Source organism: Ruditapes philippinarum, unplaced genomic scaffold (genome assembly GCF_026571515.1).
Source record: "Ruditapes philippinarum isolate M1 unplaced genomic scaffold, ASM2657151v2 ctg1763_1_1_1_1, whole genome shotgun sequence".
Classification (NCBI taxonomy): domain Eukaryota; kingdom Metazoa; phylum Mollusca; class Bivalvia; order Venerida; family Veneridae; genus Ruditapes; species Ruditapes philippinarum.
In genome coordinates, this window is record NW_026866076.1 from 4,884 (window position 1) to 21,557 (window position 16,674).

General features: G+C 32.3%; 1 protein-coding gene across 1 annotated transcript; it reads left to right on the top strand.

Annotated features, from left to right (window-relative positions):
- The first annotated feature begins 5,281 nt into the window (after positions 1-5,281).
- LOC132731208 (complement C1q tumor necrosis factor-related protein 5-like) lies at positions 5,282-7,852 on the top strand. The gene is made up of 3 exons (XM_060717344.1): positions 5,282-5,438; positions 6,853-6,939; positions 7,437-7,852. Exons 1-3 carry the CDS (start codon positions 5,282-5,284, stop codon positions 7,850-7,852), a joined length of 660 nt encoding a protein of 219 aa, XP_060573327.1.
- The last annotated feature ends 8,822 nt before the right edge of the window (positions 7,853-16,674 follow it).

Sequence of the window (16,674 nt, forward strand, 5' to 3'; positions counted from 1 at the left end):
ACTACATTTTTAATCAACCCCGTGGTCGTGCGATTTGCCGCTATGCTTAATTATTTATGTTTCATACATTATGTTACGTACATTGGCCGACAATTTCTTAATTTATAAAAAAGGCTAAATGTTGAGATATTCATAAAAGATGTACGTTAGTTGTACGATACATGTATTACGAGAAGTATGGACCAGTATGGACCTGTAATTCACGGATATATGGAACTACCGATTTCCCTCATTGATGCCTCAACAGGGGGCGGAGCGTTATCGATAATCGACAGGTTACGCGAATAGCAGATAGAAATAGTATAGGTTCCGTTTTAAAACGTTTAAAAACACATTTTTTGGACTAACTGCTTCCAAAATTAAATCACGAATGTGTTCAGAAAAGGTTGATAAATCTACTTAGCAAAAAATCTCATTTTAGGTATTTTCAGTGATAATTGACTCCGTTGTCACCTTAAATATTGAAATCTAAAGAAATAATACGACAAATTCATTCCAAAAAAAAGATGAAAATAAAACTTGCTTCTATATTGTACAGTACAGTAGTGTACTTTGAACACACAATGACTTTAAGTAAACAACTCTGATGAAGTAACTGTAGATCTACTGTAGATCTACAGTAGAAATGCAGACAGGAACTGCAACGAAGGAAATTTCAAAGTAGTTTTTTTTTTAGAAAAAATGCTACTATTAGATCAACCAAGTGTATTAAAGACATTAATGCACGTCATAGTTGTGCCAGAAGGTGATAATCGGCCCAGAAATCAATAATTATTCATTTTGCGGGCCGATTATCATCTTCCGGCCCTACTCTGCCGTGTATTAATCTCTTAGTACATGAAACGTTCCACAACTCGATATATAGGTCAGTCGATATGACCATATTGATTATCTCCCATGTAAAATCGCACAATATGTAATGTTCGCTATCAGTAACCAAAATTCTTTGGATAACACACATTTATATACAAATGTGTTCCATTTTATTAGATAACTGCAGTTTATTATGTTAAGAAATTATATTGTAACTATGTCAATAAATTGTTAAAGGTATAGTGCGGCGGATGTTACATAACTCGATATACAGGTCGAACGATAAGACCATAGCAATTATCTTCCTCCCGTGTACAATCAAATATGTTAAGTAAATGCTTTAAATATTACTATTGTCAAAATGGTGTATGCAGTATGAAAACATGTATGTAAAGTTCACACTTTCGTTATCAACATGACTTTAACTCAATATTCAATTGAGAAAGGTATTAATCTGTCAAATTATCTACAGCAATAGTGATAAATCTAATCTAATAAGTAAAGTCAGTACAATTGGATTTTGGCACACTTTATTATTCTTTTAAATCTTATGTTGCATATATTCTATGAAAATATGAACCATTATAAACATGTACATCATGTTATAGGTGAATATATATGTTTTCATTTCCTAAGTAAAATGTGCTACTGTAATGCATGTATGAGATCATGTCAACTTAGTATTGATGCACGTTTGCCATATTATATATTTTGCAAATTGTACCACATAGGTCTATGACCTTCTGGGAAAAGATAAATAAAATTTGTAAAAAACTTTCAAAGTATTTTGAATAAAGCAACGTTAAAATGGTTTCCACAAATGATTAACACTATTTTATTTCAATGTTTAGGATTTAACCATTGATAGCATAGGTTGAAAGAGACTGTCTATTTTTAAAACGTTATTATATCAACAGTGTGTGTAAAGTAAAAATGTCTATATAACATATTTTTCAAATATCATTTTATCACAGGGTGAAAAAAATTTGCAGCCTGACCGGGACTCGAACCCGGGACCATCGGTATATGGTACCGCGGCTCTACCGACTGAGCTATCCGGCCGCTTACACATCTTCTCCCGTAAATAGTGAACAGTTCTGAACCGTGACATACTCCCCTGCTATATTGAAATTCGTCCTCAAATTTCAAAGAGTTACAGAGCAATGTGAATTATACTCTGAGCTATATTCAGTCACGGCCCCCCGTTGAGCGCAAAATGTCACAGTGTGAGTAAAATGTGCAGCCTGACCGGGACTCGAACCCGGGACCATCGGTATATGGTACCGCGGCTCTACCGACTGAGCTATCCGGCCGCTCACACATCTTCTCCCGTAAATAGTGAACAGTTCTGAACCGTGACATACTCTACTCCCCTGCTATATGAAATTCGTCCTCGAATTTCAAAAAGTTACAGAGCAATGTGAATTATACTCTGAGCTATATTGACCCGGACTCGAACTCGGGACCATCGGAATACCGTACCGTGGCTCTACCGACTGAGCTATCCGGCCGCTTACACATCTTCACCCCTAAATAGTGGACAGTTCTGATACGTGACAGTTATAAACGAGTAATGCATAGTAACTCTAGAAACGGATCGTCACTTATAAGCTAGTACCAGTTTAGTATGACCAATATTCTGTAAACTACATCAGTAACTTTCTCACATACAACAATTCATTTCAGTATTACTTTAATACTCTGGTGCATCGAGATAATTAATCGAGAATCTCTCACGAACAATCTCGATCAGAACAAGTCTGCATTTTTCATTTTTTTTCTGAAAAGGAATCTTCCCTTTACAAGAATTTTGTGATAATTGCAAAAAAATATAAATTGAATTGACGTTTAATTAAAGAATTGGTATTAAATCAACACATTACTTTCTTTATTACCAAAGATTATTTAAAAGATCCTGAAATCAACTGTATGTTTCATTAGAACCATGCTAATTTATTTGTTATAATGCTGACACTTAAATCTCAGTTGCACTGTAAATGTAAATGTTCAAGACTAGAAAACACATTTAAAGCTGCACGCCTCCAGATGAACAAAAATATTTCGATAAAGTCAAACCTGAGAAAAATGTACTAACATTTTATAAAAAGTGTAAAGATTCAAAATTCTAGTAATAATTTACATGTTATGTGCGATTAATGACCGGGTTTTTTCAGTATTTTTAACTACATTTCTACTGCGTTACTAACGCAGTAAGGGCTAATTTTGCACATTTTGACCTTTTAATGGTAATTTACGCGGATTGTAAGTGTCATTGATAATGTGAAACTTGCATTCTTTTGGTAACTTCACAATATTATACTGTTAAATACATTTTCAAATTTTCAGGAAAATTAGCATGAATCTGGAGGCGTGCTGCTTTAACGCTTATTTGCAACAGATACTCTTCAAACACTTCAATGAACATTCGAAAACTGTATTGATATATAACAGTACAGTTTTTTCATTGATTCATATAGGAAAAAACCTCAACTGCTATTATAATACACTTCTAACATCACCAGGGCTATGCACTTCCTTACCAAAGTCGGTTTGAAACCGTAGCTAAGACCCTTGTTCTACACAACATTTGTGTTTTGACAAAGTATCAGGCCATCATTGTGTATAACAATAATACAATATAGAATAATTTGATTAACATTTACAACTCATTTGGAAATGTTGGAATTTAAATATTGTCCTCCTATAGTATCGTTAAAGGAAACAAACCTCAACGATCTGTATGGAAGTCCTGAAACAAGATCCCCTTGAAGCCGCTTCTTAAATTATTTCTGTAAATATTTTGCTCCAGTTTCTGTAGATCTATACAGCATTTCAAAGCGTTCAGCACTGCTTGAAACAACAGTATACATGTACTTAGATCTACTCGCTATCCTATCAAAATATAAAGAAACATAATATATCATTTAAAGAACTACACACAAAATTTAAAATTCATTTATCTTAGCATCTAAATAACCCCGACTGCTCAGAAAAATCTGCATTCTCACATATCTACTCCTTGTAAAAATAATAGAGACACGTTATGCCAATGTGAACTACAACAACATGTCGACTTAGTCCTACACTGTACATAAACCCATTTAATAAAAATTAAATTTATGGATACTAATAAAGTATGTGTTAGATCTACTTGATTAAAGTTATACCGTATTTTTCTTCAGCTTCAGTCGCAACTACTCGGCACATTCCGTCAGTATTCGGATAAAGACCTCGAACACAATAGTATGAATACACAGAACGGATGTGGTCTTTCGGTCTAACCTACGCTAAGAAACTAAATATGTAAACAAATAGTAATTAAATACTGGGAGTTGTTGACAAGTTTATTTCCAATATATGTAGTAAAAGTCCACCTAAAATAAGTGAATTCATAGGTACAAAAGCAAACAATACATTATTTTTATATTTATTACTATGGTGGTAGAAACAGAATGTACAAAAAACCAACCTGTTGACATTTAGTCGGATGTGTTTAAAATTGAACATCAGTGGGCATATTTAAATTATAAATTGTTGTCAGACATATTCAAGCATAAGAGTAACGGAACAGACATTAGATGTCAAATATATACATTCGTTTTACTGTTTACATCTGAAACCACGTGGTAGAACTACTTTCAATCCGTATTGTTTCCGAGGTTATTATAGATAATAGCCGAGGCAGTTCCGAATGCTTCAGCTTGCGTTTCGCCGACGCTTACTTGTTGTTGTACTTGAATTGGTGCCCTCGTGCGAATTATGACGTCACAAATTGTCAAAATTCTATTTTTAGACACGTTCTGAATGAACGCAACTGTTCATATTATGTTCAACATTATTAAAGCACCATCACGTATTGAATTGCGTAAATCTAACATCAATTACAATACATTGACCAAAAAACATACCCAAGTACTAAAAAACTCAAATACTTTCATGTTGTCTAGCCAGAAGGACTGCCATTGAACACTGACGTTCAAGTTAGAACGCCATCGCTGAACACAGGTATTCAAAATATAACGCGAAATGTTCCAAAATTGAACAAGTGTGAACACGATCGGTGTTCTCCTTATTTACAGTGTGGGAAGGGCGGTCTATGTAAAGAAAAATCAAACTGTTTTCCTCAAACTGTATCTAAGGGATTTCCTTCGATACCGTATTTCAGTGCATTTATGCTAAACAACTATACTAAAAATCTTATTACGGGCCTCATACTCAAATAACAACGCAGATTTCCTTGTATAAATACAATTGTTTCTCTCAGCGAGTCATATTCAGATACATTTTCTGATTTTATTTTTCAACTGTCCTCATCAAAATGGGTTTCTCATTGTTATTGTCATTTGCTATTGTCGTTGGAATATATAGTAATAATTTTTCTGAGGCTAGAGAGCCTGTTTGTTCTAAATTTGCATATGAAGAACAGCTTTTAGAGAAAATGATAAGAACTGAAATTAAGGTAGAAACAATGGTGAATGAAATTAAGAAAACTGAGGATAAGGTCATCAGTACATTAGGTGACATTAAACGAGCAATTTCAGATTTTACAGACATGTTTGCAGACATGAAGGAGAACATAACCGACGAAATGTTAAAGAGAAGTGACGAGATAGAAAGAAGAGAAGGTAAAATATAAACCTCAGATCTACATTGTTAGAAAATGATATTTGTATACTGATGCAATGCAAAAAATGACTTATATCTTGAGCATATAATTTACAACTGATTTGTTTAGTTCTGAATCAATATAACGTAATAGTTCGTATAATCTGTAATATGATAAATGCGTGGAACATTTAAAATTTAAAGAATCATAAGCTTTAAAAAAGAAGACATTTTTATATCGGTTACAATGATTACATACTTACCTAAATTTCTATGTTTATAAACGGTAGAATATTGCATAACTTTTATTGATGCAAGCAATTAAATAGATAAAGGGAAAAGTGAATATCATGTAACAAAATAACAACAATAAAAATGGTAAATTTTCACATGTAATTTTTCATAAAATTGATTGTTAATTAACAACATTGTGCTAAACAATGTGCTAGTACAAGCATGAACATATATAAATTTTATAAAATGACATCAGTTATTTGTAACTCTTCTGCCATATTCTGTCGCGTGTTTATCTGTAGCTCTTTCTATTTGATGCATGGAAGAACACTGCTGTATATTAAAATCAGATATGTGATTTGTATGATTTTTATATATTTCTGATATATACAAACAATGAATTACAGTGAATATTTATGTTGAAGATCCTGTATGTTGTAATTGATATTGTTACCACACTAAAGTGAAATATTATATATGTATATAATTATGCTTATAAAACAATTTTCAAACATCGAAGAATATGTAAAATATGTACTGCAAATATTTGTGCACATTTTATGTAATCTTTAAAATAAATGCATTCATTTCTTATTGACAAATTAGACTTAGACATTATAGAAAATAGGTTTCTAATTACCTCCCTTTATTTACATGAAATGTTAAATTCGGTAATATCATTATAGATAATGCTTTTTAGAATATACAATATGGATAAAAACTTGTGCATCATTTTTATGATATAAAACCATAGAAAATTTGTGTTACAGGATCTTTAAATGATTTACATAGAACATTTATGTTCTAAATAAAGATATTTACATGAAGGAAAACGCTGACTCATCAAATTGGTTCTTCTTATTAGGGAAAATATTCCCTGACTTTTATTACATTTATTCTATATTGAATTACTTTAGGAAATGGCTATTGTGTCAGCCAATAGAAATTCGAAAAATTTCAATTGAAATTTGATTATAGAAAGTGAGCGAGGAAAATCAAAATATGTTATTAGAATGAAAGTTTTTTTCTACCCTATTTCAGAAGTTACACTACTGGCTATGTAAAACTAAGTTTCCAATTAAGTTCCATGTCACTTTCTGCATACAGTTCATATGTATACGTATGCATATGTAATAACAAATATAATGCTTACTGAACTTTGATTACGGTTAGTTATTGAACTATGATACTTTTTTACAGACTCCTTCAAGAAATTGTTTGAGGAGACAAGAATAAACCTCACGAGTGACTTGGAAGCTAAAACAGAAGAACTTACTGAACTGCAAGGTATTTTTTCTCATTTTGCATTCACGAGATGATTATTTTCCAAAACTGTGTCATAATATCTTATTTGATTATATGATATTCAATTGGTAATTTTTTAGTGCATTCACGTGCAATAAAACATCAATAATCAGTTTAAGATATTAAGAACTTATTCAAATATATACTGATCCTTCCATTATCTTTAAACTTAATTAATTACGTGTATATATACTAATTTTGAATACATGTCATTATCTTTGTTTTACAGATTATTTTACTTTTCTAATATAGCTCTTAATTATCATGTTTTACACAGATATTCATAAGATATTTCCCAAACGCTTATTTTAAAAATTGAATTACAAATTAAAATCAGGAGGTCTGGCTATTCTTTATATTTAACCATCGACGATTGATACGCATTAGAATTCTTAAAAACCAGATATACAAACAAATATGAAATCATAACGAAACAATTGTAAGAAACATGTACTGACTTCACTATTTTCTATACTCAGGTAAAATTGAACGACCTCCGATTGCTTTCCATGCACATCACGTCGTAGATTTGGTTCTTGATACTACAGATGAGATAATTATATTTACGAAAAATGTGATTAACGAGGGAACAGGTTACGACACTTCTACTGGGATATTTACAGCACCTGTTGGAGGACTGTACCAGTTTTCTGTGCATACATGTGATTATATGGTAAAACATGCTTTTATTGGTCTAGTGTTGGAAGGTAAAGTTATTGCAGCAGATTCAAACTATGATAAGGATTATTACACCTGTAGTACTGTTGGGGCAATAGTGAGAGTAAGGTCAGGAGAAAAAGTTTGGGTCAAATCAACAGCGTCAGGTTCTAACCGCCAGCTGATTGAAGACGTATATAGGATGAACACATTTAGTGGAGTACTTGTCAATAACTGACGGAAAAAACATTTAACTTCTGTATATGACATAATATATCTGAAATTTTATAAATATTTATACAATGATTATCGTCTGACGAATATTTTGATTATCAAGTTTAGAAAAGATAGTATTTTTCTGTATTTATTAGTACACGTATATAACTATATTGTCGCATTTTCAAATAAATATGGTATGTATACATTTGTACTTATTGTGTTTTCTTGGCGCACAATATGATCATCATATATATATATATCCCAGGTTGCAATTAACTTTTGGAGGTGTCTGTTTGTTGTTGCAATGACAGATAAAGTCTCAATCATAACAAATTTTATAGCAAAGTAAAAACATATGTAACAAACTCATTATATAGTACATGTACATTTTGTTTGAAAGTATCATTTGGCCTATTCATATTCTTTTGTGGTTAAGATCGTTGACTTCAAATCACTTGCCCCTCACCGCTATGGGTTCGAATCCCGACAGGGATTTTGGATTATTTCATGTGAGGAAGCTATCCAGCTAGCTTACGCAACGTCGGTGGTTCTACTCAGGTGCCCGCTCGTGCCTGAAATAATGCACGGAAGGGCACCTGAGGTCTTCCTCCACCAGTAAAGCTGGAACGTCGCAATATGACCTATACAGTCTCGATGTGACGTAAAACCCGATCAAACAAACAAACAATATTGTTTTGTTCATTTAAAAAATATTCATCACATACCTGTTGCGCTTTTGCCACTCATTGAAAATGATTTTTAAGGCTGTTGATATATTTTGACGTGACATCGTTTGCGTTAAACAGAACATAACAGAACAGGACAGAAATGTATTACTTGGTTTAAGCATAACAAGATCATCACCATATAACATATACAAATACAACATATAATATATAAATAACACATGACATGAACGTATATATCTAAAACATTTTGGTTTATGAAATGTGAGAAAACGTTTAAATATATATAAACAATGCTCAAGAATGTGTCTATGTTTACCTAACATTATATAATTTAGCTACATACTTGAGAAATTCGGTAATGCCTATAATTAGAATCCACAAAGAGAAATCAACATAATGATTATGACTAATGAATGAGGATAACTTTTGTAACTTTACATAACAAATAATTTAGCATTTACTTCCCTTTAATAATTATGATTGTTTGTTTCATTTTACGCCTTTTTCAACAGTATTTCAGTCATATAGGCGGGTAGTTTCCTAACCATCGTTCCTGGAGAGTTACACCAGTACTAGACTACCTTCCTCCGCGCTAAACTACCAAAGCATCTCCCGGGGATCGAACCCACGCCAGAGAGGTAACTGGATTAGAAGTCATCGACTCTAACCCCTCGACCACGGAGGCGGTTTTAATAATTATGATGAATAACAATAATAGACTTAATTTCTGCATGCAAGTCAAGTCAAGTCAAGTCAAGTCAAGTCAAGTCAGTCAGTAAGTAAGTTTTTGTTTGTTTTGGGTTTTACGTCACATCGACACAGTATAGGTCATATCGCGACGTTCCAGCTTTACTGGTGGAGGAAGACCTCAGGTGACCTTCCGTGCATTATTTAAGGCACGAACGGGCACCTGACGTATATCCCGTCACGAAGAAATTTCCAAAAATAACGCTGAATTGTGCAAATTTATATGGGGGGGGGGGGTAATGACCACTTCGAATAGCAAGAAAGGGCCTATACATATTTCACAAATTATTAAAACTAAATTAGCGCATACGGCTGTAAGGACCCTGATAACATATATACCAGACTATTTATGAGACTAACGAACCGGCTACGTATACTGTTCTGGCGTTGAAGTTTGTATTTCGCAATATTCATAAGTACAATAATGCACATTTAACCTTTTTTTATAGTATGCTTTTCTGTATACCTAACACATTTGCCGAACTATATAGCTTCATAAGATACTTGTTTTCGGCATTTATTTCTACAAGTATGTCTAATTTTGCACAATCCTGCATTATTTTAACAATTCTGCATTCTGCATGAGATATTTACGACTATTATATTATTGGTGCATATCGAATCAAAGTCATTTTCTGCATCTTTCTTTCTCAAAATATTAATTTCAGTGAGAGTATAGTTCATCTTAAGCATAAGACCAGTTTTCTCATTTTCTGTTGCAATTTTAATTTTGTATACCAGTACTCGCCTGTTTTTCGCAATAATACGACTTGCGCGTCCATTCCAGACTGCTGTCTTATTAAACATATTAGTAAGAGATTATAATAGATTTTGAAATGTCTTACAAATAAATAAAACAGAGAAAATGTTATCAAATACAATAAATACATGAGTGTAGAATGTTACCATGTCACTAAGGTGTTTTAATGATTTTTGGGACATGAAAGTAACTGTTACACACGATTCTGTTAATGTTTAACTATGATTTTACAATTTTATTAACAAAAAGTAACAGTAATATAATTATTTGGCAAATCATATATTCATACATAATTGTAATTTTAAGTTTCTTCTTTTGTCTTGGTAAAATGGATACAGATGAAATGACCAATGGTCAAAACTATATTGGTAGATAAAGGTTTTGTGTTTGGGCAGAAGATAGCACTTAAGTATAGCATTTAAGTAGAACCACTGACCACAAAAAAGTTAGCACTTAAGTATAACCACTGACAACCCATAAACTGGCAGGATGGCTTCTTTATTCTAATACATGTATATGTGAACTATAAGTTTTGTTGTAACTTGTTATTGTTATATAACTTTGATAATGTTGTGTTCTTTTCTTTACAGGAATAACTAACTTTGACTTAGTAGGAGATTTTGGAACAATGGATTGGTTGGGAAACTTTTATATCATATTTACATATAACGCCATATTTGCCGTGGCAACAGTGTTGTGTCTTGTAAATAAATTTACAGCAAACGTACGTCGTGGAATCTGGGTGAAGTTTAAAGCAGCGTTTTCTACGCCATTTCGAAAACAGCGGACTAGATCTCTATCTAATTATAATGCTGAATTTACGCAGTAGGAAATATACAATATATAGTACATGTTTTCTGTGCATAATTAGAAAACAAGGAGACTATGTCTAATTTATGTGGTAGAAGATATAAAATATAGTGCACATTTTCTGTGCATAATTAGAAAACAAGGAAACTATGTCTAATTTATGTGGTAGAAGATATAAAATAAAGTGCACATTTTCTGTGCATAATTGGAAAGTGTGACTTAGTCTAATTTTTGCAGTAGAAAATATAATATTTAGTGAAATCAAGAAAGACTTTAAACAGCTTTAAACTGTATGATAAAAAGTAAACCAAAGATGTTCTATTTTATACTGAAATATGCCATTCTACTTAATGACATTTATTCCATATGAAAGACTGATAATGATTTCAGATTAAAGTGGGTCTTAAAAACTGAAGAACAAAAAATAGGAAAGTGTTAAAAAAAGTGCTTTGAATGGTTGAGGAATGCTTTATCATAAAACAATGGTGACAAGAATTTAACAGTACAGTGATGTCAATCATAAACTAGTATTATCAATTATGATAATGGCCTAAAATTTACACCAAATATATGATATTTTGATGATAAAATTTAGCCTGTTGTCTGGGATATTCCATGGTTTTGTTTCTTGTATCCAAGGATAGTTAAATCAAAGTTAAAGTTAGAGACCTAACAAGACAGCTCAGATATATGACTAAATGTTATAGCTTAGTGATCAACAGTTTGAAGAAAGTGAAGAAACGTGCATAATATCTATGTCCATTGTGATAGAGGGAGCATTAAAGAACATCTATATATAGAAGACTGAAATCCAGGATATAAGATCATGTTATATTTGTGAACAAAATCTACAGTTAAATTTACCACTTACATTGTCATATAAATCCATCGTATCCTGTATTTTAATGAAGTCGTTGATTTATTGTACAAAACACTATACTGTTATTCAGGGGAGCAAACTCAAGTCTTACATAATTGCAAAGTCCTCACATTGATAACCTCCCTTAGCAGATTGTTAATCTCTGTACTGATAAGGGGAGATCACTGAGTAGGAGATTGACATATACGTTGTTGTTATAAACATCATGTTTATATGACTAAAGTATCAATAAGGAAATCATAAAATTGTCATATGAATCCATCGTATCCTGTATTTTAATAAGGTCATTTACAACTGTACAAAACACTATACTGTAATTCAGGGGAGCAAACTCAAGTCTTACATAATTGCAAAGTCCTCACATTGATGACCTCCCTTAGCAGATTGTTAATCTCTGTACTGATAAGGGGAGATCACTGAGTAGGAGATTGACATATACGTTTATATGACTAAAGTATCATTAAGGAAATCATTAAATTGATATCAAACATTTTTTTTTGCAAATGTACTTAAAATTTAGTAAATAAAAAATTTGTATATGTGATAAAAAAAAACTGTAGATAGTAATATCCATCTACTCAGTTATTTCAATGTGCTAAAAAGATTCTTCAAAAAAGAAATCATATGAAGTATTAAAAACTTTAATCAGAAAGTGATACTTTTATTTTAGTTTAGATTGCCATGTAGAATATTTTGTTCCTATGTGCATAGAATATGAACTGTTTTATGTGTAAGGTTGTTGTATTACTGTAAATATTTTGTTGTACATATCACTATCATATAGAACAGCATAATTAATGCTCCTATACGCCTACCAGCAGCTCGTTTTCCTCACTTGTTAATATATGTATACATATTACTTTTAGATGCGTGCCAAATATTTTTTGTTATATTTTGATAACAAAAAGTTTGTTGTTTCTTTAATAAAGAAATTGCCATGGATTTAGTGGATTGAACAAAAAACATGTTGAAGTAATTTCTTGTCAAAGTATTTTCAATAAGAAGAATGTTTGTTTATACGCAATTCTGTTTTCATTTATTTGTTGATGTTTATAATATAAGAATACCTCCAGGTTATTTTTTGAAGACTTAGTGCAATTGGTAATTACCTCATATATGTGCAAGTTAATATTATCTTGTCTTTATATCATATAGTCAATAATGAGTGAAAAAGATCAAATGGTTCTGAGAAAATGTAAAAATGCTAACATCACTTAACTGAATAGCTGCACTTTTAAGGGGAAGTAACTCTAGATTTATAAAACAAAAGTTTAAGGTTCATATTTAAATTTAAATTTTTCTGAGAAGAACTTTGATATTTAATTATGTTATTTTCTGTGATATAACATGGAATTTGACAACATCAACGACATCAAATGAATTGCTTGTTTGGCAACCATTTTGAACAAAGCTTCTTTTATTCATTTACATTAGTTTTTACATGCTGAGCAGCTTGCTGATTTGATCAATGCCATAATATGACTGGGTTTCATCATTACCAATGTATGATAGGGTTTCATCATAACCAATGTATGACAGGGTTTCATCATAACCAATGTATGACAATATTATTACCAATGTATGACAGGGTTTCATCATTACCAATGTATGACAAGGGTTTCATCATAACCAATGTATGACTGGGTTTCATCATTACCAATGTATGATTAGATTTCATCATTACCAATGTATGACAGTGTTTCATCATAACCAATGTATGGCTGGGTTTCATCATTACCATTGTATGACAGGGTTTCATCATTGCCATAATATGACTTGGTTTTATCAGTACCAATGTATGACTGGGTTTCATCATAAACATTGTATGACACGGTTTCATCATTACCATTGTATGACAGGGTTTCATAATTACCAATGTATGATAGAGTTTCATCATAACAAATGTATGACTGGGTTTCATCATTACCATTGTATGACTTGGTTTCATCAGTACCAATGTATGACTGGGTTTCATCATTACCATTGTATGACAGGTTTATAATTACCAATGTATGATAGAGTTTCATCGTAACCAATGTATGACAGGGTTTCATCATTACCAATGTATGACAGGGTTTCATCATTACCATTGTAGGACAAGGTTATAATTACCAATGTATGATAGAGTTTCATCATAACCAATGTATGGCTGGGTTTCATCATTACCATTGTATGACAGGGTTTCATCATTACCAATGTATGACTGGGTTTCATCATAAACAATGTATGACTTGGTTTCATCAGTACCAATGTATGACTGGGTTTCATCATTGCCATAATATGACTTGGTTTCATCAGTACCAATGTATGACTGGGTTTCATCATTACCAATGTATGACTTGGTTTCATCAATACCAATGTATGACAGGGTTTCATCATTACTATTGTATGACTGGGTTTCATCATAACCATTGTATGACTTGGTTTCATCATTACCATTGTATGACTGGGTTTTTCATCATTACCAATGTATGGCTGGAATTCATCAGTACCATTGTATGACAGGGTTTCATCATAACAAATGTATGACGGGGTTTCATCATAACAAATGTATGACAGGGATTCATCATTACCAATGTATGACTTGGTTTCATCATTACCATTGTATGACTGGGTTTCATCATTACCAATGTATGATTGGATTTCATCATTACCAATGTATGACAGGGTTTCATCATTACAATTGTATGACTGGGTTTCATCATTACCAATGTATGATTGGGATTTCATCATTACCAATGTATGACAGGGTTTCATCATTACCATTGTATGACTTGGTTTCATCATTTCCATTGTATGACTGGGTTTCATCATTACCAATGTATGGCTGGGTTTCATCAGTACCATTGTATGACAGGGTTTCATCATAACAAATGTATGACAGGGTTTCATCATAACAAATGCATGACAGGGAATCATCATTACCAATGTATGGCTTGGTTTCATCAGTACCATTGTATGACAGGGTTTCATAATTACCAATGTATGATTGGATTTCATCATTACCAAATGTATGACTGGGTTTCATCATTACCAAGGTATGACTGGGTTTCATCATTACCATTGGTATGACTGGGTTTCATCATTACCAATGTATGATAGAGTTTCATCATAACAAATCTATGACTGGGTTTCATCATTACCAATGTATGACTGGGTTTCATCATAACCAATGTATGACAGGGGTTCATCATTACCATTGTATGACAGGGTTTCATCATTACCAATGTATGACTGGGATTCATCATTACCAATGTATGGCTGGGTTTCATCATTACCTTATTGTGTATGACACGGTTTAATCATTACTGGTGTATGATTGGATTTCATCATTACCAATGTATGACTGGGTTTCATCATTACCAATGTATGATCTGGTTTTCATCATAACAATGTATGACAGGGTTTCATCATTACTATTGTATGACTGGGTTTCATCATAACCATTGTATGACTTGGCTTCACAATCATACCAATGTATGACAGGGTTTCATCATAACAAATGTATGACAGGGTTTCATCATAAACAAATGTATGACTTGGTTTCATCATTACCAGTGTATGACTGGGTTTCATCATTACCATTGTATGACAGGGTTTCATCATTACCAATGTATGACTGGGATTCATCATTACCAATGTATGGCTGGGTTTCATCATAACCATTGTATGACACGGTTAAATCATTACTGGTGTATGATTGGATTTCATCATTACTATTGTATGACTGGGTTTCATCATTACCATTGTATGACTGGGTTTCATCATTACCAATGTATGACAGGGTTTCATCATTACCAATGTATGACAGGGTTTCATCATAACCAATGTATGACAGGGTTTCATCATTACCAATGTATGACTGGGTTTCATCATTACCAATGTATGACAGGGTTTCATCATTACCAATGTATGACAGGGTTTCATCATTACCATTGTATTTGACAGGGTTTCATCATTACCAATGTATGACTGGGTTTCATCATAACCATTGGTATGACTTGGCTTCATCATTACCAATGTATGACTGGGTTTTATCATAACCATTGAATGACTTGATTTCATCATAACCATTGTATTGACAGGGTTTCATCATTACCATTGTATGACAGGGTTTTCATCATTACCAATGTATGACTGGCTTTCATCATTACCATTGTATGACTTGGTTTCATCATTACCAATGTATGACTGGCTTTCATCATAACCATTGTATGACTTGATTTCATCATAACCATTGTATGACAGGGTTTCATCATTACCAATGTATGACAGGGTTTCATCATAACAAATGTATGACAGGGTTTCATCATCACAAATGTATGACTTGGTTTCATCATTACCAATTTATGACAGGATTTCATCATAACCATTGTATGACTGGATTTCATCATTACCATTGTATGACAGGGTTTCATCAAAACCAATGTATGACTTGGTTTCATCAAAACCAATGTATGACTGGGTTTCATCAAAACCAATGTATGACTGGGTTTCATCATTACCAATGTATGATAGGGTTTCATTGGTGTATGACTTGGTTTTGTCATAGACACTAGGGTTTTAACAATGTCAGTGTGGGAAAAGGTTTTGTCATTACTGGTGATGATGGAGTGTTTTATAAATGTCAATATGTAAGAGTATTTTTATCTGTAACATTGGATGATTTGAGGTTTTTTATCATTGCCATAAATTCAGGATTGTTGAATTGCCAGTAAATAAAATGGTTTTATTTTTTTCAATGACTGACTGGTTGTCATAATTATTCATTAACAGCTTTTACCAAAGATTTTACACCCCAATAAATCTCTTGACAGCTGAATTGATATGTATTGATTGATTGATTGAAATTTTTAATACAGAATTAGTAAATATAATTATGTGATATGAGATGTTTGTAGTCAGTATTTAATCAAGCCATTATTACAGTTATATGAACTATTGAATAACTATTG

What these genes read in the sequence shown, in the direction of transcription:
- LOC132731208 (XM_060717344.1), top strand. Translation starts at nt 5,282, where the DNA reads ATGGTGAATGAAATTAAGAAAACTGAGGATAAGGTCATCAGTACATTA. An exon ending in CGAGATAGAAAGAAGAGAAG is followed by an intron (nt 5,439 to 6,852) that starts GTAAAATATAAA and finishes ACTTTTTTACAG; the next exon opens with ACTCCTTCAAGAAATTGTTT. An exon ending in AGAACTTACTGAACTGCAAG is followed by an intron (nt 6,940 to 7,436) that starts GTATTTTTTCTC and finishes TTCTATACTCAG; the next exon opens with GTAAAATTGAACGACCTCCG.